The following is a 23,753-nucleotide window of genomic DNA, read 5'->3' as shown; positions in this document are numbered from 1 at the left end:
GATGACCCCACAGGTTAGCATCACCCATAGGTTATAGAGAGTTTATAATACATTTGTTAGTTTTCCAATAATTTTATCTACTACTTGTACAGCAGGACATCACATTACTGAAAGTAGCACCACCACTAAACCGTGCGGTAATCGGCAAACCACATGAAATGGTTCTCGGGCAGGTCCTTTATGTAAGCGGACCTCTCATTGTGGTGTTTGGGGTATCTTCTGCAGAGCGGCTGCTCTGTCTCTTGTCTTCCTCTATAGGTTGTTTGGTAAATGGTAAAACCGTCCCACTGCCTTGTGGCTCGGGGTGGTTGTTCGTGGCATGAAAGGTTAAAATTTCGAGAGCTGTGTTGTCTTCCCTCCATTGGAGTTTTCTTGCGTCCAAGACCCTAAAATATTGAAGAAAGAAATTAAGATGAACGGCCTCGTTGTTTGGTTCATTTCTGTACACTCCCCATTTTCCCTCCTTAATATAATGGGAGACTAAATTAGTGCTGAGGCTGCTGTGATCACAAGACTTCATAACAGCACGGTTTCTCAGCAGACGCACAAACATAAGATGCAATTACAGAAACATATGAACACTGTGACAAGTTCCTGTTTTGCCCACCAGTAGAGGACATGTACAATCTACAGGATACAGGTCTTTGTCAGCCTGATGGGGAGACATTTAGGCAAACCACTTGTGAGGTCAAAACAATGACCTGACTAAAACCCATCTGTGATACCACAGCTGCCAAACTGATAGATGCCCACTTGTGATGTCACAGCAGCCAAACTGACCGATGCCCACTTGTGATGTCATAGCTGCCAAACTGACCGATGCCCACTTGTGATGTCATAGCTGCCAAACTGACCGATGCCCACTTGTGATGTCATTGCTGCCAAACTGACCGATGCTCACTTGTGATGTCATAGCTGCCAAACTGACCGATGCCCACTTGTGATGTCATAGCTGCCAAACTGACCGATGCCCACTTGTGATGTCATAGCTGCCAAACTGACCGATGCCCACTTGTGATGTCATAGCTGCCAAACTGACCGATGCCCACTTGTGATGTCATAGCTGCCAAACTGATCGATGCCCACTTGATGTCATAGCTGCCAAACTGACCGATGCCCACTTGTGATGTCATAGCTGCCAAACTGATCAATGCCCAATTGATGTCATAGCTGCCAATCTGACCGATGCCCACTTGTGATGTCATAGCTGCCAAACTGATCGATGCCCACTTGATGTCATAGCTGCCAAACTAACTGATGCCCACTTGTGATGTCATAGCTGCCAAACTGCCCACTTGTGATGTCATAGCTGCCAAACTGATGCCCATTTACGGTGTTATAAGGCTGGTTTCACATTTGCGTATGGAGGAGCTGCGGACTTCCTCCGTGAGCTGCATGTGGCCTGCGTACCCTATCTTTAACATTGGGTACGTAGGTCGTGCGGATGTATGCGGATGCCTCCGCATGTGTCGTTTTGTCGATGCGGCGACCTGCGCCAAAAACAGCATGTTGGAATTTGTTTTGTTCGCCACATCGCCAAAACGGAGCATCCGCACGGCCTGCGTACCCAATGTTAAAGATAGGGTATGCAGGCCGCATGCAGAAGTATGCGGCCGTAGGCGGATCTGACTGGAGGAGGCGCGGCAGGGGGTGGAGCTTCACAGAGAAAGTCCGCAGCTCCTCCGTCCGCAAATGTGAAACTAGCCTAACACTGCACTTGACTAAATCAAACTTTTGGTACCGTAGCAAGACCCTTTCCAGAAATTCACTTGTGATGTCACAGATGCTCACCTTGCAGAAACACAGTTGTGATTACATAATATTCTTTATTTTTATATTGCGTCAACATATTCTGCAGCGATTTACAGTTTGCACACATTATCATGAACATGTGTAGCCGACACACTTTTGGGGCATCACTAGCTCACCCATGTGAGAACTCCATCACCGGGGGGACTGCAGTGCGAGACCTCTATAAGGCACAAGGAGCGAATAGCAGTGGGGCATACAGCTTATTTTTAATGCATTATTACATTGAGTGCATAAGAAATACATTATTCCTGAAGGTGTGCATAGGCAGCAGGTTTGCTATTGATCACTGTGATATTTATTTGCTCCTATATAGTAAATGCACCTGAAGTGTTGAGAATGCGCTACGGGGTCTGTTAAGGTAAGTATGCAATTTAAGAGAAAAAAAATAGGATCAGTGGTAGAAAATCCCTTTAAATATCCAGCACTTACAGAGTCCAGGTATTCTCCTGCGCCCTGCGTGAGGTTTCTGTTGTCGTGTGCAGAGAAGGGGAAGCCATATTGCAGGTCATTCTGTAATGAAATACATTTGGTGAAGACTGTGCTCCTTCCATTCACAGGCGATTAACATGATAATAAAGAACTTCTGATTTTTAAAATATTTTCCCCCCTTAATTTGTTGGAATGTGTCCCCCGTATTTGGTTAAGAAGAACACCACTTTGTTGTTTCAAGATCATAATATACAAATAAAGTTGAGTAACGCTTGTGAATATGTTGCAGTTCTTATAAAGCACTGTTCACGAGCTGCGTTCATAATACAGAGCTGAAATCAGCAAGCTGCAGGGCAGAAGACTTCAGGGCACATGACTAAGTGTTGTTATGGCCGGTATATCGGCACATGGAAGCCCTACCAGTTCTTTATCCATAGTTTGGGCCTTCGCCAGGGTGCACCAGACCTCAGCGACATTTTATTTATAGTGATGTGGCCGTGTCGTCCGATCACTGTCAAAATTCTCAATTCATGGGCTAAATGTGTCTTCAATGAATACAGATATTCCCAGTATTTAGATAGATGACAGTTGGTGCTCATAAAATTCAATAGAGAAATTGAAGCCGAATGTATGTTTGTCTCTAGCTCCTCCCTTTCCTCCATAGAACTTTAAAAGTACCAACTGTCGTCTATCTTAGGCTGGTTTCACATTAGCGTTTTTTGCGCGTCCATGTGCATGCGTCATGCGCACCTATGTTTAACATGGGGGGGCGCATGGTCTTGCGTTTGCACGCGTTCGTATGCGTTTTCGTGCGCATGTGTTTTTTTTTTTTTTTAAAGGTGTGCGCCACGCAACCTGTTGCATTTTTGGGTCCATCCAACGGCGTAAAAAAAACGCATGCGCATGGAATGCGACAAAATAACACATTACAGACTATGGGAAAGCAGGCGTGCGCATGGACATGCATACACCTGCGTTTTAAGAGTTAACATGGCTAGAAACTGGTTAAAAGACATGCGCCTAAAAAAGCAAACGCATGCAAAACGCATGATGCGGTTTTTTTGCATGCGTTTCTATTGCGCACGAAGCGCAGCGCTAAAAAACGCTAATGTGAAAGTAGCCTTACCGATTGGAAAATGTGTCTTCACTGAATACAGATTTTACCTGTGAATTTACAGTGACTGATCACTCCTGAAGGTTATAGAAACAGATTTGCCTGATTAGAAATATTACAAAAGTTGTTTATTTTCACGGGTACGATTGATTTATGAAATAAAAATTAAAAAGATGGTTACGCTATAAGTAAAATCCACATATTTATTGTAGTTTATATTGAAGCTCGGTGCTATAAAGCCCATTTGTAGCGTTTACTTCATTTGATTTCATCTAGGCGACGTCTCAATATAAAGATACTGAAGTGATCATAGGAAGTTCAGGCTATACAAGAAACTTCCACGCTATAATGCACAGACTTGTTATTAGGCATCAGGATACATGCAGAAGATTGCAGGACAGCTTCATATATAAATGAGCAAGACCATGGAGAGTCGTATGTCAGTCTAAGAGCTCATACCCATTTGCGAGAAAAACGGACTAGTGCAATCCGATAAAAAAATCGGATTGCACTCTGACCAACGTTATTCAATGGGTTACATCTCATCTGCGATTTTTTTTTTTTTTTCTCAGCTCGAATCGGACTCAGAAAAAAAATCACAGCATGCTGTGTATCTCGGACGAGACTCGCCAATGCAAGTCAACTGATGCGAAAAAAAACCGCACAGCACACGCACCATGCGAGTGCTGTCCGATTTGTACGCATCGATGTCCTTTGAAATGCAGCAATTCATGTGCGGCTACAGTAAAATCACACTGACAGCTTAGAAAATAATAGAATAGATATATACACACAGAATACATGTATGTATGCGTGTATGTCCGGGATAGGTATCCGCACCGTCGCAGCTACAGCCACAAAATTTGGCACAGTTCCAATTTACCAAACAATTTTGCCCCTATCTACATACTGAAGTGACCTCTGGACCGTGGGAAAATGCCAGTGATGAGGTGACCGTGGTTCATGCTCAGTGTCTTCACAGCAGATCACCATGAGTCATCTCATCACTGGCATTTCCCCACGGTCCAGAGGTAACTGCAGTTCAGGCTGTGAGGTAGCGCACCCTCAGTGACGTCACCGCTAGTCACTGAAGCTGCGCTTCGGGGTGGAGGGACACAGCACTTACGGCACGTTATAATTATGAGGCATAACAGTTGTTCCCGTGCCAATGCCTATGCCCGATGTATATGAAATAAAGTGATTTGATGAACGGTGAGTGCCACCCTATTTTTTCTCCATTCATTATAACAATTGAGAACATTTATTTATCTCGGGTAGACTTTCATTGATACTAATAACTGAGATAACTTTAAGAAATATCGTTATAATGGAATGTGTTTAAAGGAGATAGTAGCCATTTTTGTCCCTCACATCTGAGGTTTCTTGGTTTTATTAATACAGTTTTGTTTGTAAATTGTGTATTCAATAAATTATTACTTTGTTGGAATTGAATCCACTGAATTGTGCTTTTTCTGTTCACCTCTCACAAATGGTGTGATTTTAGTGTGACAGACGGGTAAATGTATGTTTTTTGACACATGATTTTGTTTGGATCTTGTTGTGATTTAATCACCTCTATATACAGTAGATAACAAAGGACCAACCATTTACAATAGGTGATGTCACAACTTACCTCCTCTTCCTCCTGTACAATGACTGATAACATCTATATATACAGTAGATAACACAGGATCCACCATTCACAACAGGTGATGTCACAGCTCACCTCCTCCTCCTGTACAATGACTGATAACACCTCTATATACAATAGATAACACAGGATCCACCATTCACAATAGGTGATGTCACAGCTCACCTCCTCCTCCTGTACAATGACTGATAACATCTGTATATACAGTAGATAACAGGATCCACCATTCACAATAGGTAATGTCACAGCTCACCTCCTCCTCCTGTACAATGACTGATAACACCTATGTACAGTAAGTGTAGTTAAAAAAAAAAAAAAAACTCATAGGGCCCGATTCATTTTTTTTTTTTTTTTAAGTCACTTTTCCTTTTTCATCTCATGGTATTCATTGATTTTTTTTTTTGCACCAAATTCTTCAAAAAGGCACATGCGGTCCATTCATTTTGTACTAAACAAAAAAAAAAATTCACGTTCTGCTAAAATGGCACAAAAATGCCAGGCGTACATAAAGTCACTCCAGGGGCGGACTGGCGTATGATTGCAACAAACGGGGCAACTTCTTAAAAAGTTGCAACTGATGAAACCCCAAACTACAACCACAGTGGCAAAAAGAAAAAACAACACAGGCGAAGACATACAGTGCCTACAAGTAGTATTCAACCCCCTGCAGATTTAGCAGGTTTGATAAGATGCAAATAAGTTAGAGCCTTCAAACTTCACACAAGAGCAGGATTTATTAACAGATGCATAAATCTTACAAACCAAAAAGTTATGTTGCTCAGTTAAATTTTAATAAATTTTAAACATAAAAGTGTGGGTCAATTATTATTCAACCCCTAGGTTTAATATTTTGTGGAATAACCCTTGTTTGCAATTACAGCTAATAATCGTCTTTTATAAGACCTGATCAGGCCGGCACAGGTCTCTGGAGTTATCTTGGCCCACTCCTCCATGCAGATCTTCTCCAAGTTATCTAGGTTCTTTGGGTGTCTCATGTGGACTTTAATCTTGAGCTCCTTCCACAAGTTTTCAATTGGGTTAAGGTCAGGAGACTGACTAGGCCACTGCAACACCTTGATTTTTTCCCTCTTGAACCAGGCCTTGGTTTTCTTGGCTGTGTGCTTTGGGTCGTTGTCTTGTTGGAAGATGAAATGACGACCCATCTTAAGATCCTTGATGGAGGAGCGGAGGTTCTTGGCCAAAATCTCCAGGTAGGCCGTGCTATCCATCTTCCCATGGATGCGGACCAGATGGCCAGGCCCCTTGGCTGAGAAACAGCCCCACAGCATGATGCTGCCACCACCATGCTTGACTGTAGGGAAGGTATTCTTGGGGTCGTATGCAGTGCCATCCAGTCTCCAAACGTCACGTGTGTGGTTGGCACAAAAGATCTCGATCTTGGTCTCATCAGACCAGAGAACCTTGAACCAGTCTGTCTCAGAGTCCTCCAAGTGATCATGAGCAAACTGTAGATGAGCCTTGACATGACGCTTTGAAAGTAAAGGTACATTACGGGCTCGTCTGGAACGGAGACCATTGTGGTGGAGTACGTTACTTATGGTATTGACTGAAACCAATGTCCCCACTGCCATGAGATCTTCCTGGAGCTCCTTCCTTGTTGTCCTTGGGTTAGCCTTGACTCTTCGGACAAGCCTGGCCTCGGCACGGGAGGAAACTTTCAAAGGCTGTCCAGGCCGTGGAAGGCTAACAGTAGTTCCATAAGCCTTCCACTTCCGGATGATGCTCCCAACAGTGGAGACAGGTAGGCCCAACTCCTTGGAAAAGGTTTTGTACCCCTTGCCAGCCTTGTGACCCTCCACGATCTTGTCTCTGATGGCCTTGGAATGCTCCTTTGTCTTTCCCATGTTGACCATGTATGAGTGCTGTTCACAAGTTTGGGGAGGGTCTTAAATAGTCAGAAAAGGCTGGGAAAAGAGATAATTAATCCAAACATGTGAAGCTCATTGTTCTTTGTGCCTGAAATACTTCTTAATACTTTAGGGGAACCAAACAGAATTCTGGTGGTTTGAGGGGTTGAATAATAAATGACCCTCTGAATAAACTTTTCACAATTTAAAAAAAAATTAAACAAAGAAATAACATTCTTTTTTACTGCAGTGCATTTCACACTTCCAGGCTGATCTACAGTCCAAATGTCACAATGCCAAGTTAATTCCGAATGTGTAAACCTGCTAAATCTGCAGGGGGTTGAATACTACTTGTAGGCACTGTATAAGATAAACTTAAAAAAAAAAAAAAAACGGTGTCAATGAATTAGAAAACAATTCAAGTAAACTAAAATAAGGAGCAAAATAAAATGCGAAAGATACCAGAAACTGGCCAAAAAAGGCACAAATGCAATAATAAATCAGATACATAAAACAAGAGTCAGGAACTGGAAGACAAAGTCACCGGACAATGCCTGCTGGCTTCTCCCCGCCCAGATCTGCTTGATTGACAGGTCTCTCCCCGTTTATGTACTGACATGATTGATATACGATGGCGCTCTCACCTGGTTACAGGTGGTACACAGATGCGGCAGGCGGCCCTCTCTCCATGATGCTGTTCTTGTTCGGCAGAACATTTCCTGAGTGCTGGTCAGCGGTATCTTATTATTGACATCAATGTGAGGGAACTGCAAAAATACAATCATGCAGAAGCTGAACCAAGGCGTCCTCTGCTGTCTTGTTAAAGGGGTTGTCCCCTTTAAAAAAAAAAAAAAAATATCAATGACCAGGCACATTTGTTAAAAAAGACCCCTAAACTATTCTATACTTAATCTATGCCGAGTCTCCACCGCTGCTCCTGGTGTTCATATTTTCTGCATTGCTGATGTCACACTGTCAGCGCTGCAGCCAATCGGTGAGTTTAGCAGCTGTTCAGTCTTTTCAGCGCTGCAGACAATAACAGATACTGGAGGCAGCGGTGGAGAATGAATGCTGGATCTGGGGAGGGGGGAGTAACAAAAACACTGAAAGGAGACAACCCCTTCTAAGGCCACGGTCACACGGTCAGTATTTGGTCATTTTTTTACATCAGTATTTGCAAGTCAAAACCAGGAGAGGAACAACCAGAGAAAAGTATAATAGCACATGCACCACTTCTGAATTTATGACCTACTTCCGGTTTTGGCTTACAAATAATGATGTAAAATACTGGCCAAATACTGAACTCTTCCTTAAGCCACTTTCACACATGGAATAAATACTGCAATTTTTTAATTTTTTATTTTCCACTGTCCAAAGCGAAAGTGATGTCATCAAAGTTCCCGCACATTGTGCGTGTAAAGACGCTGTTCCACTGTGAGGGATATTTGTGCGTTTTCTTCTCTGTAGGCTTCTATGGGGAGTCTGGAAAAAAAAACAACTTTTTTTTTTTTAAGGGCAGAATCAAAGCTTTTCTGTATTAAAAAAAATGCCTTTAAAAATATTGCTACAAATTTGTATTAAATGAAGGTGGAAGTGCAGCGAAAACTCGATAATCGGAGAAGATTATTGCATATCATGGCAGGAAAAAATAAAGCAGCAGAAAGAACGCAGCCTTTGTGATACGTGTGAACACGGTCTGAAAATTCAGTGCGGCCAGATCTGATTCAGTGAAAGCCGGGTGACAGCCAGTATTACCCATTTCCATCTCTCTCAGGGGGTTGGTTGTCAGTCACATATCCTGCCACAAAATGTCTGAAATGCTGGGTGACAACTTCTGTTGACGCTGGAACGATTGCCTAAAATTAGTTGTCACTCACCTTTCCCTGAAACAGATAGAATTAGAAAAACAGCAGAAAAAAAAAAAGTTTTAGGCCTCATTCACACATCGGTATTTGGGCACTATTTTTCATCAGTGTCTGTATTCCAAAACCAGGAGAAAAATTATAAGTGAAAGCGTGACACCTGTTCTGTGTTTTGGAGACTCTCCTGGTTTTGGAAAAGAAATATTGATGAAACACTGATGCAAAAAATCCTGCTTTGTGAACGAGGTCTTAGTTACACATTTTAGCACCTTCTCAAACTCTGTCCTCGATCTAGGATGAATGTCAGATGTGCTACAAAGGGAGGATTTAATAGGACATCGCTGAACAACAAAAAAACACATTGCAACAATGGAAGCAGTTAAAGAAAATTATTCTTTGGTGGAAATTTGTTTATTTTTTTCGGATTCTCAGTACATCTTATGGTGTGAGTCAATACTGCAAGTTATTCCATAATAAAAAAAAAAGGCCTCACTAGGGTATGGGTGGGAAAAAGAAAAAAGGTATGGTTACTGGAAGAGGGGGCAGGAAAAAACAAAAGTTCATGAAGAAAAAAAAAAACAATCTGCACAAAAAAAAAAGAAAGAAAACAAAAATGTATGTGGCTATGTAAAGAAATAAAAAGAAAAACTTACAGCACTTGGAAGAAGAGGAGTAAAAAACAAAAGTGCAAAAAAAAAAAAAAAGTAAAAAAAAACCCCAACATCCTGCAAAAAAAGAAACAATTAAAATGTCATGTATAAAATAGTAATAATAAAATAATAAATAATAAAATAACAATAATAAAATATTAGTAATAATAAAATAATAAAATAACAATTAAATAAATAATAAAATAACAATAATAAAATAAATTAAATAAAATAATAAAAAATAATAATAAAAATAGCAACAAATGAAGAAAGAAAGAAATTTAAGAAGAATGTTTTCCTGCAAAACAAAACTGAAATAAGTCCTTGTGCGGCTATGTTTTAAAAGAAAATGAAAGAAAAAAAAGTAAAAAAAAAAACCCAACATCCTGCAAAAGAAGAAACAAAATGTCATGTATAAAATAGTAATAATAAAATAATTAATAATAAAATAATAAAATAAATAATAAAATAACAATAATAAAATAAATTAATAAATAAAATATTAATAATAATAAAATAATAAATAATAAAATAACAATAATAAAATAAATTAAATAAAATAAATAATAAATAATAATAATAATAAAAATAGCATAAAATGAAAAAAAAAAAAAAAAAAAAAAAAAAAAAAGAAATTTAAGAAAAATGTTTTCCTGCAAAACAAAAATGAAGTAAGTCCTTGTGCGGCTATGTTTTAAAAGAAAATCAAAGAAAAAAAAGTTAAAAAAAAAACAAAACACAAAAATGATTGCAGGTATGTAAAAAGTTACAAGAAAGGGATAACAATAGCAGTAATCGTAATGTCTTACCCAGACTCCCTCCTTATTTCGAGGAGGATTGCACAGCCGTCCTTTAGGCATTATCCCCTCTGTACTGCACTCCTGAGCGCTTAAAGTTGACATGTTACTATAGCAACCATGCTCATAAATTCTACTTCCGGTTTCAAAAGCGTAATGTCTTTTACTGATATGTCTGCGGATACGGCGCCATTTTGTCGTAGCCCACCGGAGCTACGAGAAGAAATCTGTATGGCAAATATAGGGTTCCTGTCTATCGTGAAAGTCTCGTCTCTATGGTAACAGCAGGCCTTCTAGCCGCCGTCTTGCTACACTCTATGGTGTCCAGGTCCTCCAGTGCAGTGTTTTCCTGCTTGCGGTAGGCGGGGTTAGCACAGAGGTACTTCCGGTTGTTCGGAGGCAGGCGCCGGGCTGGAAGTTTCTGGTGACACGACGGTGCGAGGTGGATGGTGACGTGATGGAGGGGGATGCAGAGCTCACCGGGGGCGAAGACGAGATGGCGCCCCCCTGTGAGGAGGGGACGGAGCAGGTACTGACTGCAGATACTGTCTGTACAGCCCCTCACAGAGCAGTACATGGACCCCCAATGTCACCTCTTTTACTTGTTTTTTGTTTTTTTTTTGCTGTTTTTCCGGCTGTTTGTGGTGTTTTCCCCGCAGACTGTATTGTTGACCTTTTTTTTCTGTGTACTATTTTATTTTATTTTTTTTCTGCGTTTTTGCTGCTTTTTTGATTTTTCAAATCTCGAAATTGCTCTTTTGGCGTGTTAAACAAACCAAACAAATGCCCGACATTTATCCAAAAATGTAATTTTTCCCCAAATCCTCAGCGTCATCCATATCCGCCACTAATTAGACGCTGCTCAATGATAAATTTCTTGCAAATTTCATGAGCGCACCTTTTTAAAGGGAACCTGTCCGGCTGAAAACCGTCTCTGGTCTGCAGGCCTCCGGGGGGATTTGATAAAACCCAGGAGTCGGTCCTGCTAGTGATTGACAGACTTCCCTGTGTGACGGTGCGTGCAGAGATAGCTGTCAATCACTAGTAGGACCGCCCACTGGACTCCTAGGCAAACTGTACAAACAACAGAGATTTCAATTCATAAAATATGTTCCGAATCTTTTCCAGCTTCTCTTTCAAGACATTTCCTTTAAGAGAGGTCTACTGGCTTCTGTATGTAGTTATAAGCTAATGGTGACTGGGGTTTGGGTAAAGTTCTTGTGGTATTTATTAAAGGGATGCAGACGGTGGATAGATTCTGTCCGATCTACAGGCACCATGCATCAGGCAGTATGAGGTCAGGTCGTGGATGTTTGACTCTGAAGTTTTTATCTTCTTAATATATTTTGCAGTCATCATATTATACAGCACTGTGCACTTACAACTGCTCATTTTCCCTTTCTGCCCAGCTGATTTGTCTCTTTTCTCTGCTCTATGTAGAAACAGGCTCTCTTCCCCTTTTTTATCATCTCCCTCTTCAATTCCTGTCCCAGCAGCTGCCTCCTCCCCCTGCCATAGACTTTTGCACGGACTTATGACTCATTTAGGGAAAATTGACCTCCTGTTTCTACATAGAGCTTAGAAAAATTCAGCTAGTCAGTTTTTAACCCCTTAACGACCGCCAATACGCCTTTTAACGGCGGTCGTTAAGGGTACTTAAACCACAGTGCCATTAATTCACGGCACCGTGGAGAAAGTAAATAGCGCCCCCCAGCGTTGGATTTTATCCGGGGTCTCTGCTTCCGGGGGTAGCCAAGACCCTAGAGAACATGATTCGGGTCGGTTTTTACCCACCCCGCTTTTGCGATCACTGTTATTAACCCTATTACGGCGATCGCAAAATAAAGCCATGATTTTGCATTTAATTTCTCTCTCCTCTGATGTGATCGCACATCAGAGGAGAGAGAAATAGGGTCCCCGGTACCTCCAGGTGGACCCCGGGCCCTCCTGCCTCCTCCGGTGGGCGCCGCCATCTTGGTCCCGGAAGAAAATGACGGGCGCATGCGCAGATTGCATTCATTCATTTTGATCACTGTGATAAACTATCACAATGATCAAAATAAAAAAAAAGTTAATAAAAAAAACCCCATTATCACCCCCTAAGGCTGGTTTCACATTAGCGTTTTTTTGCGCAGCGCATCGTGCGCGTCCATGCATCATGCATTCCTGTGTAGCATGGCGTGCACATGGTCTTGCGCTTGCACGCGTTCGTCTGCAGTTTCGTGCTCTTGTGTTTTTTCGTCGTGTATGCTTAGGCGCGCAAGACGCAACCTGTTGCATTTTTGGGTCCGTTGAAAGGCGTAAAAAAAATACATGCGCATGGAATGCGACAAAATAATGCATCACAGTGTATGGGAACGCAGGCATGCGCATGGACATTCGTTCGGTTTTTGGCGTAAATATGTGTAGACACTGGTTTTAACCCCTAGAGAATGAATGCGCATAAAAACGCAAACGCATGCAAAAACGCATGATGCGTTTTTGCATGCATTTGTATTGTGCACGATGCGCTGCGCAAAAAAACGCTAATGTGAAGTTAGCCTTAGTTGGGCAAATATAATAAAATGCAGAAAATAGAGTATGTGTGTCAGTGTCCAGCTGCAGCAATGAGACTGCTGGGTCTTTCCATCTGGTAATCAAGTTCCTGCACGGACTGGATTAGGAGTAAATCCTTCAATAGGAGGACAAAAAGGAATTGCGCTAATTTCTGCCATGCACTCTGGTTTCTGATTCTTGTGGGTCGTTTTTATACCTTGTTGAAGAAATAAAGAAAAAGCACCATTTTACTCCAATCCTGGTTTGCTGAGTTCTTGCTGGATTTCCTTTTTGTTCTCCAAAATGCAGAAAATATATTTATTTTCAATTTTCCGTTAGGGTTGGGGTTGGGGGTTAGGGGTGTGTTAGGGTTGGAGCAAGAATTGAGGAGTTTCCACTATTTACCATCTTTGGGGGTCTAATTTCTCCTGTTGCCCTTGGGGAAAAAATTGGGGGCTAAAAAAATCACTGTTGTGGGGAGAAAAAAAAGATTTTTTTTATTTTCACGGCTCTGTGTTATAAACGTCTGTGAAGCACTTGGGGGTTCAAAGTGTTCACTGCACATCTAGATAAGTTCCTTAAGGGGTCTAGTTTCCAAAATGGGGTCACTTGTGGTTTTTTTTTCACTGTTTGGGCACATCAGGGGCTCTCCAAATGCGACATGGCATCCAATCTCAATTCCAGCCAATTGTGCATTGGAAAAGTCAGACGGGCGCTCCTTCCCTTCTGAGCTCTGCCGTGCGCCCAAAAAGTGGTTTATCCGCACATATGGGGTATCGGCATATTCAGGACAAATTGCACAACAAATTTTGTGGTTCATTTTCTCTTTTAACACTTGTGAAAATAAAAAAAAAAATTGGTTCTGAAGTAAATTTTTGTTAAATGTTAATTTTTTCCTTCCACATATCTTCAGTTCCTGTGAAGCACATAAAGGGTTAATAAATTTCTTGACTGTGGTTTTGAGCACCTTGAGGGATCTAGTTTTTAGAATGTTGTCACTTTTGGGTATTTTCTGCCATATAGACCCCTCAAAATGACTTTAAATGTGATGTGGTCCCTAAAAAAAATATGGTTTTGTAAATTTTGTTGTAAAAAATGAGAAATATATAGGACCCCCAAAGTCACTTCAAACCTGGATAGGTCCCTTAGAAAAATAATTTTGTAAATTTCTTTGAAAAAATGAAAAATGACTGCTAACATTTTTAAACCTCATAAAATGCTAACAAGATAAAAGAACATTGTAAAAAGGTGCTGATGTAAAGCTGACATGTGGGAATTGTTATTTATTAATATTTTGCTATGGTATGACTCTCTGGATTAAAGGGATAGTCATTCAAAGTTTGAAAATTGCTGATTTTTTTTTTTACATTTTTGAAAAATTTCTGATGTTTTTGTTTATAAATAAACGCAATACATATCAACTTAAATTTACCATTATCATAAAGTATAATGTGTCACAAAAAACATTCTCAAAATCACTGGCATTTGTTGAAGCGTTACAGAGTTCGTACCACATAAAGTGACACTGGTCAGATTTTTAAAATTTGGCTCTGTCACTAATGGGTTAACCCCTTCACGACATGCGTCGTACATGTACTGCGCATGTTGTCTCCCCCTTTTTGATGTGGGCTCCGACGCTGAGCTCACATCTTTTCTGGCTGACGTGTGAACAGCTGATATGTGTCCGCAACAGCCGCGGGTGGAATCACTACCCACCTGCGGCTGTTAATCCATTAAATGCCGCTGTCAAACTCTGACAGCGGCATTTAACGCGCGCTTCTGGCAAGCGCGATGGAAATACCGCCCGTCGGTGATCACGGGTTACCAATGAGTCAGCATGACAACCAGAGGTCTCCTCCAGACCTCCATGGTTGTCACTGCCGGATTGCTATGAGTGCCGCACGGTGGTCGGTGCTCATAGCAAGTGAGCAGTTCTGCTATTATCCTGCATGCAGGCGATCTGATCATCGCGTGTATGTAGCAGAGTCGATCGGCTTATGGCAGCTTATAATCTCCTAAGGAGACTATTGAAGCATGCCAAAAGAAAAAAAAAAAATTTTTTTTCAAAAATATTTAAAAAAAAAAAAAAATATAGAAAATTATTCAGAATTGAGTCCTTTCCTGTAAAAAAAATTATAAAAGTTACAATCACCTCCCTTTCGCCCCATTCAAATTAAAACAAATAATCAAAGCAAACATACACATATTTGGTATCGCCGCGTTCAGAATCACCCGATCTATCAATATAAAAAAAATAACCTGATCGCTAAACAGTGTGACAAGAAAAAACGTAAAAACACCAGGACTGCATTTTTTTTGGTCTCCACCACATTGCATTAAAATGCAATAACGGGCGATCAAAAGATCGTGTCTCCACCAAAATGGTATCATTAAAAACGTCAGCCTGACACACAAAAAATAAGCTTTCACCCAGCCCAAAATCACGAAAAATGGAGACGTTGCGGGTCTCGGAAAATGACACAATTTATTTTTTTCTTTTTAAACAAACTTTGGATTTTTTTCTCACCACTTAAATAAAAAAAGAACCTACACAGGTTTGGTGTCTATGAACTCGTAATGACCTGGAGAATCATAATGGCAGGTCAGTTTTAGCATTTGGTGAACATGGTAAAAAAAAAATCCAAAAAACTCTTGTGGAATTGCACTTTTTTCGCAATTTCACCACACTTGGAATTTTTTTCCTGTTTTCTATTACACGTTATAGTAAAACCAATGGTGTCGTTCAAAAGTACAACTCATCCCGCAAAAAAAACAAACCCTGACATTGCCATATTGACGGGGGAAAAAAAAGTTTCGGCTCTGGGAAGAAGGGGAGCAAAACCGGAAACGCAAAAATGGAAAAGGGCTTTGTCATGAAGGGGTTAAATGCACGCATTTTGGGCCAAGAATAATTTTTGCGATTGGGGTTCGTTAAAAGGTTTGCATCGTTTGCCTTCTATAGCCTCTGTTGCAATGTCTATTGCTGGCTGCATAATGAGTTAACTGAGAGTAAGTCAGTGAGTTTGTCCTGAGAAATTAACACTTTTATGTCTTCTCTTCTGAGCTTCTCTCAGCTGATTTATGACAAGCATGTCAACTGAGCTGAATTTTGTGATTTATCACAAGAGTGCAACACGGGTTATAGAAAATAAATGGTGCATGGCTTTTAATAAAACCATATCCAAATTTTTTTGTTGTTGCTATAAAGCATGTATATAAGTAAAAAAAAAAAAAAAATGCCTTCAAACAATTTATCTAGACCTTTACTTATTGGTGATGATCGAATGTGCTGGGATAAGGTGTCATCGGAGCATGCTTGGGTGCTAACCGAGTTTCTTCAGCGTGCTCGAACAATATGTTCTAGTCCTCGCGGCTGCATGTTTTGCAGCTGTTCAACAGGTGCCACACATGCAGGGATTGCGCGTTTGTTAAACAATCCTTGCATGTGTTGTGGCTGTTGAACAGCCCCGAGACATGCAGCCGCGAGGACTGGAACATATTATTCGAGCACGCTGAAGACACTATTAGCACCCGAGCATGGCGGATAACACTTTATCCCAGCACGTTCACTCATCACTAATATTTATGTGTGTAGAGTTGCTTCTGCTTTGGATAACTGTAGACATTGCTCCTTATTGTGAATCTGTGTTTGTATTACAGAAATCCTTGGCATCCAATGGGGGCAATGAAATCAAGAGTCGCGCTATAGTGAAATACTCCTCTGCTCCACCAGCTGCCGCATTTGCTCGCCTTCAAGAAAAAACCGATTTAAAGCTTCCGCCAGCAAATTGGCTGCGAGAGAACGCCAATCTTGGCCCTACGATTCTTGGAAATACCAAGAAAAGCAAACTGTTCTCAAGGTATCGGACTTGTCAACCCCTTAGATCAGAGTATCCTAACGCCTTCCCAACGAAGGCTGTAATGTTGGGTCTCCATGTATGGAGCGGACATCCGCAGAGACTGGAGCTTGCTTCAATTGCTGCTGTTTAACCATTTAAATGCCTCTGCCAAACACTGACAGTAGCGGTGACATGACACGATTGCCAGGTCCCATCGCCCCCCCCCCCCTGCAATCTCACGATTGTAAATGCATTGTCCTTTTGGGTTACCTCTGTCCCCCCATGACTTCCATTTTTTGTCTGTGGCTGGGCTTCATAGGAGAATATCGTTTTGTCTATATACCGTAATACACATAATAGTATTTGCAAAAAAGCAGTCAAATGATTACAGGTTCTTGTCTCCCAAGATGACAAAAAAATAGATTATGAAAAAAAATAAAGTTTGAATCCCCCCCCCACACACACACACACTTTTCCCTTCATTAAAAATAAAGAAATTAAAATAAGTAAAAATAAACACATTTGGCAATGCCACATCTGCAAAAGTTCAATCTGTCGAAATGTAAAATAAATCAGCCTGATATGGTCACCAAATTGCCCTAAATTCGACTGCGATGTTGACAGGAAAGTAAAGTTGTTGCTCTTGGAACAAGGGGAGGAAAAAGCAAAAATGAAAAAGATTCTGGGAATCTGTAAGCATTACTTTGCTATCCCCATTTGACAGCAGCATGATGTAGGCACAGAGACCCTGATTCCTTTGATGTGTCACTTAGGTTATCGGGTGCAGCAGTTGTGGTAGAATCGCAGTTTTCTCTGCTGGAGATCTCGGAATGCTGAGCTGTGTATAACCTCGTCCACACCACTGATTGGCTGTGTTCTGGGTACACTGTATATTGACAGGAAGCTGCTAATCAGTGCTGGGGGTGTGGTTGGACCAGGAGGCACAAGACACCTAGTCCTCTAATGATAATCTCCTGCTGATAAAACACTTAATTTTATTGAAACCATAGAACACAGCCTAGTAAGTGATACATCACTGTAATCAGGGTCTCTGCTGCTATCAGAATACATAACTAAAACATGCTAGCAGATTTCCTTTAAATGATTAAATATTTAAAATGAAATCCTGCATTATGGTGATGGCCACCTTGGCTCTGCCAGTGATGGTAAAACAGAAGACCTTCTTCCTGCTGAGGCGCCACCACACCTCAGTCTTGACTGCTCATCTTTCTCATTACAGCTTTGGGATGGCATATGATTTTATTGATTCTGTTGGGAAGGAAGTGGATGTCGTGGCCGATTCTGAAGTAAGTGTAAATGCCTCTAATGATATGTCTTGGTAAGTGGGAGCTTCGCAAGGCAAAAGCAATCTCTCGTCTGGCCTTGGAGTTCATAGTGTCTGGAGGGTGGACAACTTGTAGCCCTAGACATTATATCCGCAGCTTTTGGAGCTAAAGGGATATTTGAGAAGTGACCCTTTTTTGTATCCTTTATCATGAATCTTTTCTTTTTTTTTTTTTAATATTTCAGAACATCAAGAAGCTCCTGAAGATCCCATACAGTAAGTCCCACGTCAGTATGGCCGTCCACCGGATCGGAAAGACTCTGCTGCTGGATGAGCTGGACATTCAGGAGCTCTTCATGAGGTCATCTCAGGTAACGGGGAATTGACATTTTGCCAGAACAGTGATTCTCTAGATGGCTTTTAAAGTGGTATTCAAGATCAATAAAATGTCTATAAAAGTTTGGTATGTTGTGATCATACAGACTGAAAAAAAGCTGTTACTAGGTTATTCTACTGCACAGGAAGCGCCTTAAAAATAACCCCCTCCCCCGCCCCCCCCCCCCCCAAAAAAAAAAAAAAAAAACAATGGTGGAATTGCACTTTTTTTATTATGACATTTGGAATTTATTTTTACCATTTTTCCATACATTCTATGGTAAAGTGAAGGGTTTGATTGAATTGTTACAAAACTAAAATAAACAAGTACTTCTATGGCTATTTCTCCTACGCCTCATTGGGGAACACAGTCAGTGGGTGTTATGCTGCTGCCACTAGGAGGACACTAAGCAAACCAGAAAAAACGTTAACTCCTCCCTTGCTGTATACACCCCGTAGCTGGATGAGAGATCTCCAGTTCATGCTTAGTGTCTGTAGGAGGCGCTTGGGTCTGGTTTCAGACTCCACCGTGTTTTTTTTTTTAAATTTTTCTGTAAAACTTTATTTTTTAATTAACGGAGTGAAGGGGCGACGGTTCCTTTCTACGGCCCGCTCTCCCCCGAACCAACAGGCAAGCACGTGGAGTAACCATTCACGTACACTTTCCTGCGACGTTTGGGGCTGATTCCTCTAGCATTGGCGATGATGCTTGAGTCCGATAATCCATGAATATGAGGGCAGGTGCACGTAATGTAGAAGACTGGACAGCGCTTACGTAGGCCCTTAATCAGCCCCATAGCTCTCCATCCCCCTATCATAGGGAGGATCGATTGAGCAAGGCCCCTTTAAGAACTCCTCCAGCTCTGCTACATCAGCCCTGGGGGATGAGAGCCTGCATGGACAGACAGCGCTGAGCACTGGAGTAGAGGTATGGGGTCGGGTCCTGTTCCCCGGGAGTAGTGCTGATGAAGCGTCAGCGTCGGTGCACCAGCCCCCCCCATCGCGGGCCCCACCCCCTCCCGTGGCGCTACCGCGGGTAGCCCTAAAAATGTAGTCCCCGGCTTTCCGGCCTGCTAGGCCGCAATTTAAATAGCACCGCCCCGGCCCGCCCACCGGCGCCTACCTCGGGTAGGCTCAAAAATCTAACCCCCGGCTTTTCCGGCCTACTAGGCCGCAATTTGAATAGCGCCACCCACGCTATTGGCGCCACCCCTTCGCCTTGGCGCCTCTCATCCTGTCGAGACGCGCAATCTTAGTCTCAGGGGCCATATCCTTTTACCTCAGCCTGCTCTGGATACGAGCTGTGAGGCGAGCATTCTGCCGGATACCGGGTGACACCGCAGGGCCGCCGCCATTCCTCCCGGGAGGCACAGCATAGGACCGGGTAAGCTGCATCTGCCCTCAGATTAAAGCTTAACCCCTTCCCGGCACGTTCCCTGCAGCAGACTCTGCTGTTAACCTTTTCAGGAGCGCTATGTCTTAATCTAAGGAAGCGAAACGGGCTGCTAAAAAGCACACTGCGTTTTTTACCGTGTGTACCTCCTGCAAATCTGCTTTACCCAGTGCACAGACTAATCCGTTATGCACTGACTGCGACCCGGCCTGGGCCCCGACCTGCGCTCAATCTCCCCCTGCCGCCGCTGCTGACGGGTCTCCTGCGTCTAGTACCCCTGAGTGGGCTGCGTCCCTGTCACAGCCGGTGGAGTCTCTGACCCAGGCTATATTCTCCCTTTGGGAGGGCTCTTTAAGCCAGAAGGCGTCCTTACCCCCTGAGGAAGGCTCTGGCGTCGAACGGGAACCGTCCACCAACAGGGGCTGTACTCGTTCAAGGGATGGTCAGGGCTCTGCATCTGCGACTCCTGTCTCTCGCTCTCACTCTCCTGTTCTCAGCGAGCACGACTCTGAATTTGATTCTGACACGTCTGCCCCTCAGAATCCACCAACTGATCAAGAGTCACAAGAGTCACTTGATTGTCTTATAGAATCAGTTAACAGGATTCTGAAATTGGATGAGGATAATGTTCCCGCTCCAACACATCCTATTTCATTTAAGAAAACTAAGAGTGTGAGCAGGTAATTTACCAACCATCCGGACTTTATGGAAGTTGTCCAGCAACATAGGGATCGTCCGCATAAGCGGTTCACAGGACACAAGTCTACTCAGGCTAAATACCCTTTTGACCCAGACCTAATGAAAGATTGGTTACAGTCCCCTCCGGTGGACCCGCCTGTATCGCGTATGGCTTCAATAATGCTTCTGTCTGTGTCCGAGGGTTCCTCGATCAGAAACCCCTCCGAGCGTCAGATTGACTACCTTGCCCGTTCAGTTTTTGAAGCTTCAGGAGCAGCGCTTTTTCCATCTTTCGCGGCAATTTGGGTCACGAAAGCGATGGCCGCTTGGGCAGAGGTCTTGATTACCTCCTTCCAGGACACCAATCTTCCTCCTGAAGCAACCAAGGTCGCCAGGCAGATAATTCACGCAGCGCACTTTTTAGTGGACGCCACTTTTGACACCGTCAATTGTGCTGCTCAAACTGCCACTAACGCGATCTCCATTAGAAGAGCCCTTTGGCTCCGTGACTGGCAGGTGGATGCCGCATCTAAAAGATCCTTGACTTCTCTCCCGTTTCAAACGGGTCGTCTTTTTGGAGAGAAACTAGATCAGCTCATTTCTGATGCTACTGGGGGGAAAGTAAATTCCTCCCTAAACAAAAAGCTGCTTGGCCGTCTCGCCACCAACAGCCGACGCGCTTTCGTTCCTTTCGCAACAACTCCGGTTGGTCATCCTCTACCTTCTCTTTCGGATCAGGGCCGTCTCCGCGTGGAGACAGAGGCTCCCGGGTCTCGTACTGACCTAACCGCCCTTGGAAACCCAAACCTAGACCTCATAGATCTACCCAATGACTTGTTGCGGTATCCGGCGGACGCCGACAAAGTAGGCGGCCGCCTGCTTTCCTTCAGCCACACCTGGCTCGCGGTCGTCCACGACAAGTGGTTCAGGGAGCTGGTGTCCTCTGGATACAAGATAGAGTTCTCCGCTCCCCCTCCAACTCGCTTTTTCCTTTCCTCTCCGCCCAAGGGAAAGACAAGAGCCTTCCTTCGGGCTGTTCAGGCGCTCTTAAGGGACGGAGTCATCATTCCGGTCCCTCATCACGAGAGATTCAGAGGATTTTATTCAAACCTTTTTGTGGTTCCAAAGAAAGACTGCACGATGCGACCCATTCTGGATCTCAAACTGTTAAATCAGTTTGTCATGGTTCGGCGATTCCGAATGGAATCTCTCCGATCAGTTGTCGCTTCCATGGAGAAAGGAGAGTTCCTAGCATCCATCGACGTCAAGGACGCTTACCTTCACATTCCGATCTGCCCGTCTCACCAGCAGTTCCTGCGTTTTGTAATTCACGAGGAACACTTCCAGTTCGTGGCCTTGCCCTTCAGACTCGCTACTGCCCCCAGGGTCTTTACCGAGGTTATGGCGGCAGTCATGGCCATTCTCCACTCTCGGGGAGTAGTAGTGTTACCGTATCTGGACAACCTGCTCATCAAGGGTCCGTCCCTTTCAGCCTGCGAAGAATCTGTGAAGATAATAGTAAATACACTTTCACGCCTGGGGTGGAAGATAAACTTCGCAAAGTCTTCCCCGAAACCGGCTCAGCAAATCTCCTTTTTAGGAATGATCTTGGACACTTCCCGCGGGTTGGTCATTCTCCCTCCGGAAAAGACGCAAGCCTTACAACAGGTAGAGCGGACTCTTTCCCGTCCAGCTTCTCACTCCATTCGTTTCAGCATGAGAGTTCTCGGGAAAATGGTGGCTGCCATGGAAGCCGTTCCGTTTACACAGTTCCATCTCCGTCCCTTACAACACGCGTTGCTGTCAGCTTGGGACAAGAACCCGTTCTCCCTGGACCTTCGGATCCTTCTGTCCCTGTGGGTCAGGCAAGCCCTCAAGTGGTGGACTCTGAGGTCCTCCCTGAATCAAGGGAGGTCTTTTCTCCCAGTAAGATGGTTGGTAGTAACCACTGACGCAAGTCTTCTCGGCTGGGGTGCGGTTTTTTGTCACCACATGGCACAGGGTCGTTGGACAACCCGAGAATCACGTCTCCCCATCAACATTTTGGAGATACGAGCGATCAGATTTGCTCTACGGAGTTTCCACCATCTCCTCGCAGGTCACCCCATCAGGATCCAATCATACAACGCCACAGCTGTAGCGTATATCAACCGCAAGGGAGGTACCTGGAGCAGGATGGCCATGCATGAAGTGGGTCACATCCTCCATTGGGCTGAGACCAACCATTCATCCATCTCAGCAATTCACATCCCTGGCATAGAAAATTGGGCGGCAGATTTTCTCAGTCGCCAAGGCATTGCCTCAGGAGAGTGGTCTCTTCATCCAGAAGTCTTCGTTGGGGGACTCCGGATGTGGACCTCATGGCCTCCAGGCTAAACAACAAGGTGTCTCGGTTCATTGCCCGATCGTGCGATCCATGCGCCATCGGAGCGGACGCCCTAGTTCTGCCATGGCACGGGTTCCGGCTTCTGTACATCTTTCCCCCTCTTCCCTTGCTTCCGAGGGTCATCAAGAAGATCAGAGCGGAGGGGGTACCAGTGATCCTAGTCGCGTCAGATTGGCCGCGCCGAGCATGGTATGCGGAACTAATACAGCTAGTCGCCGACGTCCCCTGGCGACTTCCAGATCGCTCGGATCTGCTTTCTCAGGGCCAGATTTACCACCAGAACTCCGGGGCCCTGTCTTTGACGGCATAGCCGTTGAATCCTAGATTTTAGCACAGGCTGGATTCTCTCTCGACGTCATTTCCACCATGATTATTGCTAGGAAGCCCGTATCCAGACGTATCTATCACCGCACCTGGAAACTCTTCTTTTCATGGTGCAAAGATCATGGTCGTTCCCCTCTAGAGTTCTCCATTCCAGGCATATTGGAGTTTCTTCAATCCGGATTAAAATCAGGCCTCGCGCTTAGCTCGCTCAAGGGCAAAATTTCGGCCTTGTCAGTGCTTTTCCAGCAAAGAATTGCCACCAAACCTCAGGTCAAGACTTTTAATCAAGGAATCTCCCATGTGATGCCTCCTTATAGAAGGCCATTAGAACCATGGGTCCTTAACCTGGTTCTCGGGGCCTTACAAGAGGATCCTTTTGAACCGCTGCAGGACATGCCATTGACCATCCTCTCTTGGAAAGTGGTCTTTCTAGTAGCAATTACATCAATCAGACGAGTTTCGGAATTGGCAGCTCTGTCCTGCCGTTCTGTTCCTGAATTTTCATCAGGACAAGGTACTTCTCAGGACGCCCCTGTCCTTCCTGCCCAAGGTCGTTTCCTCTTTCCATCTCAACGAGGAAATTGTTTTGCCTTCCTTTTGTCCGGCGCCAGTCCATCGCATTGAGAATGCCCTCCACACCCTGGATGTGGTTACGGCTCTGAGACGGTACATCTCGCGGACGGCTCCCTTCCGCAAGTCAGATGCCCTGTTTATACTTTCTGAGGGGCATAGGAAGGGCCTAGCCGCGTCCAAAG

The 23,753-nt window shown here is 43.6% G+C and overlaps 2 protein-coding genes across 3 annotated transcripts in view; one reads left to right on the top strand and one right to left on the bottom strand.

The window, feature by feature from the left end:
- Positions 1-52: 52 nt before the first annotated feature.
- TEX36 (testis expressed 36) lies at positions 53-10,337 on the bottom strand. The gene is made up of 4 exons (XM_073552779.1): positions 10,196-10,337; positions 7,519-7,641; positions 2,242-2,322; positions 53-386 (listed from the first exon to the last, which is right to left on the bottom strand). The coding sequence occupies exons 1-4, from the start codon at positions 10,286-10,288 to the stop codon at positions 126-128; spliced, it is 558 nt and encodes a 185-aa protein (XP_073408880.1). The 5' UTR covers positions 10,289-10,337; the 3' UTR covers positions 53-125.
- Positions 10,338-10,536: 199 nt separating this feature from the next.
- The window catches only part of EDRF1 (erythroid differentiation regulatory factor 1), a 157,276-nt gene continuing 144,059 nt past the window's right edge, over positions 10,537-23,753 (top strand). Inside the window, exons 1-4 of one of the 2 annotated variants that reach the window (XM_073552777.1) lie at positions 10,537-10,712; positions 16,379-16,578; positions 17,798-17,864; positions 18,088-18,213. In XM_073552777.1, coding sequence (XP_073408878.1) covers positions 10,641-10,712; positions 16,379-16,578; positions 17,798-17,864; positions 18,088-18,213 — 465 coding nt within the window. In that variant the 5' untranslated portion in view covers positions 10,537-10,640. The remainder of the gene's footprint in view (positions 10,713-16,378; positions 16,579-17,797; positions 17,865-18,087; positions 18,214-23,753) is intronic. The other variant, XM_073552778.1, reaches the window with a different exon arrangement.

Source organism: Dendrobates tinctorius, unplaced genomic scaffold (assembly GCF_039654945.1).
Source record: "Dendrobates tinctorius isolate UK_male_01 unplaced genomic scaffold, ASM3965494v1 ptg000196l, whole genome shotgun sequence".
Lineage (NCBI taxonomy): Eukaryota > Metazoa > Chordata > Amphibia > Anura > Dendrobatidae > Dendrobates > Dendrobates tinctorius.
This window is presented reverse-complemented; position numbering and strand designations above follow the sequence as displayed.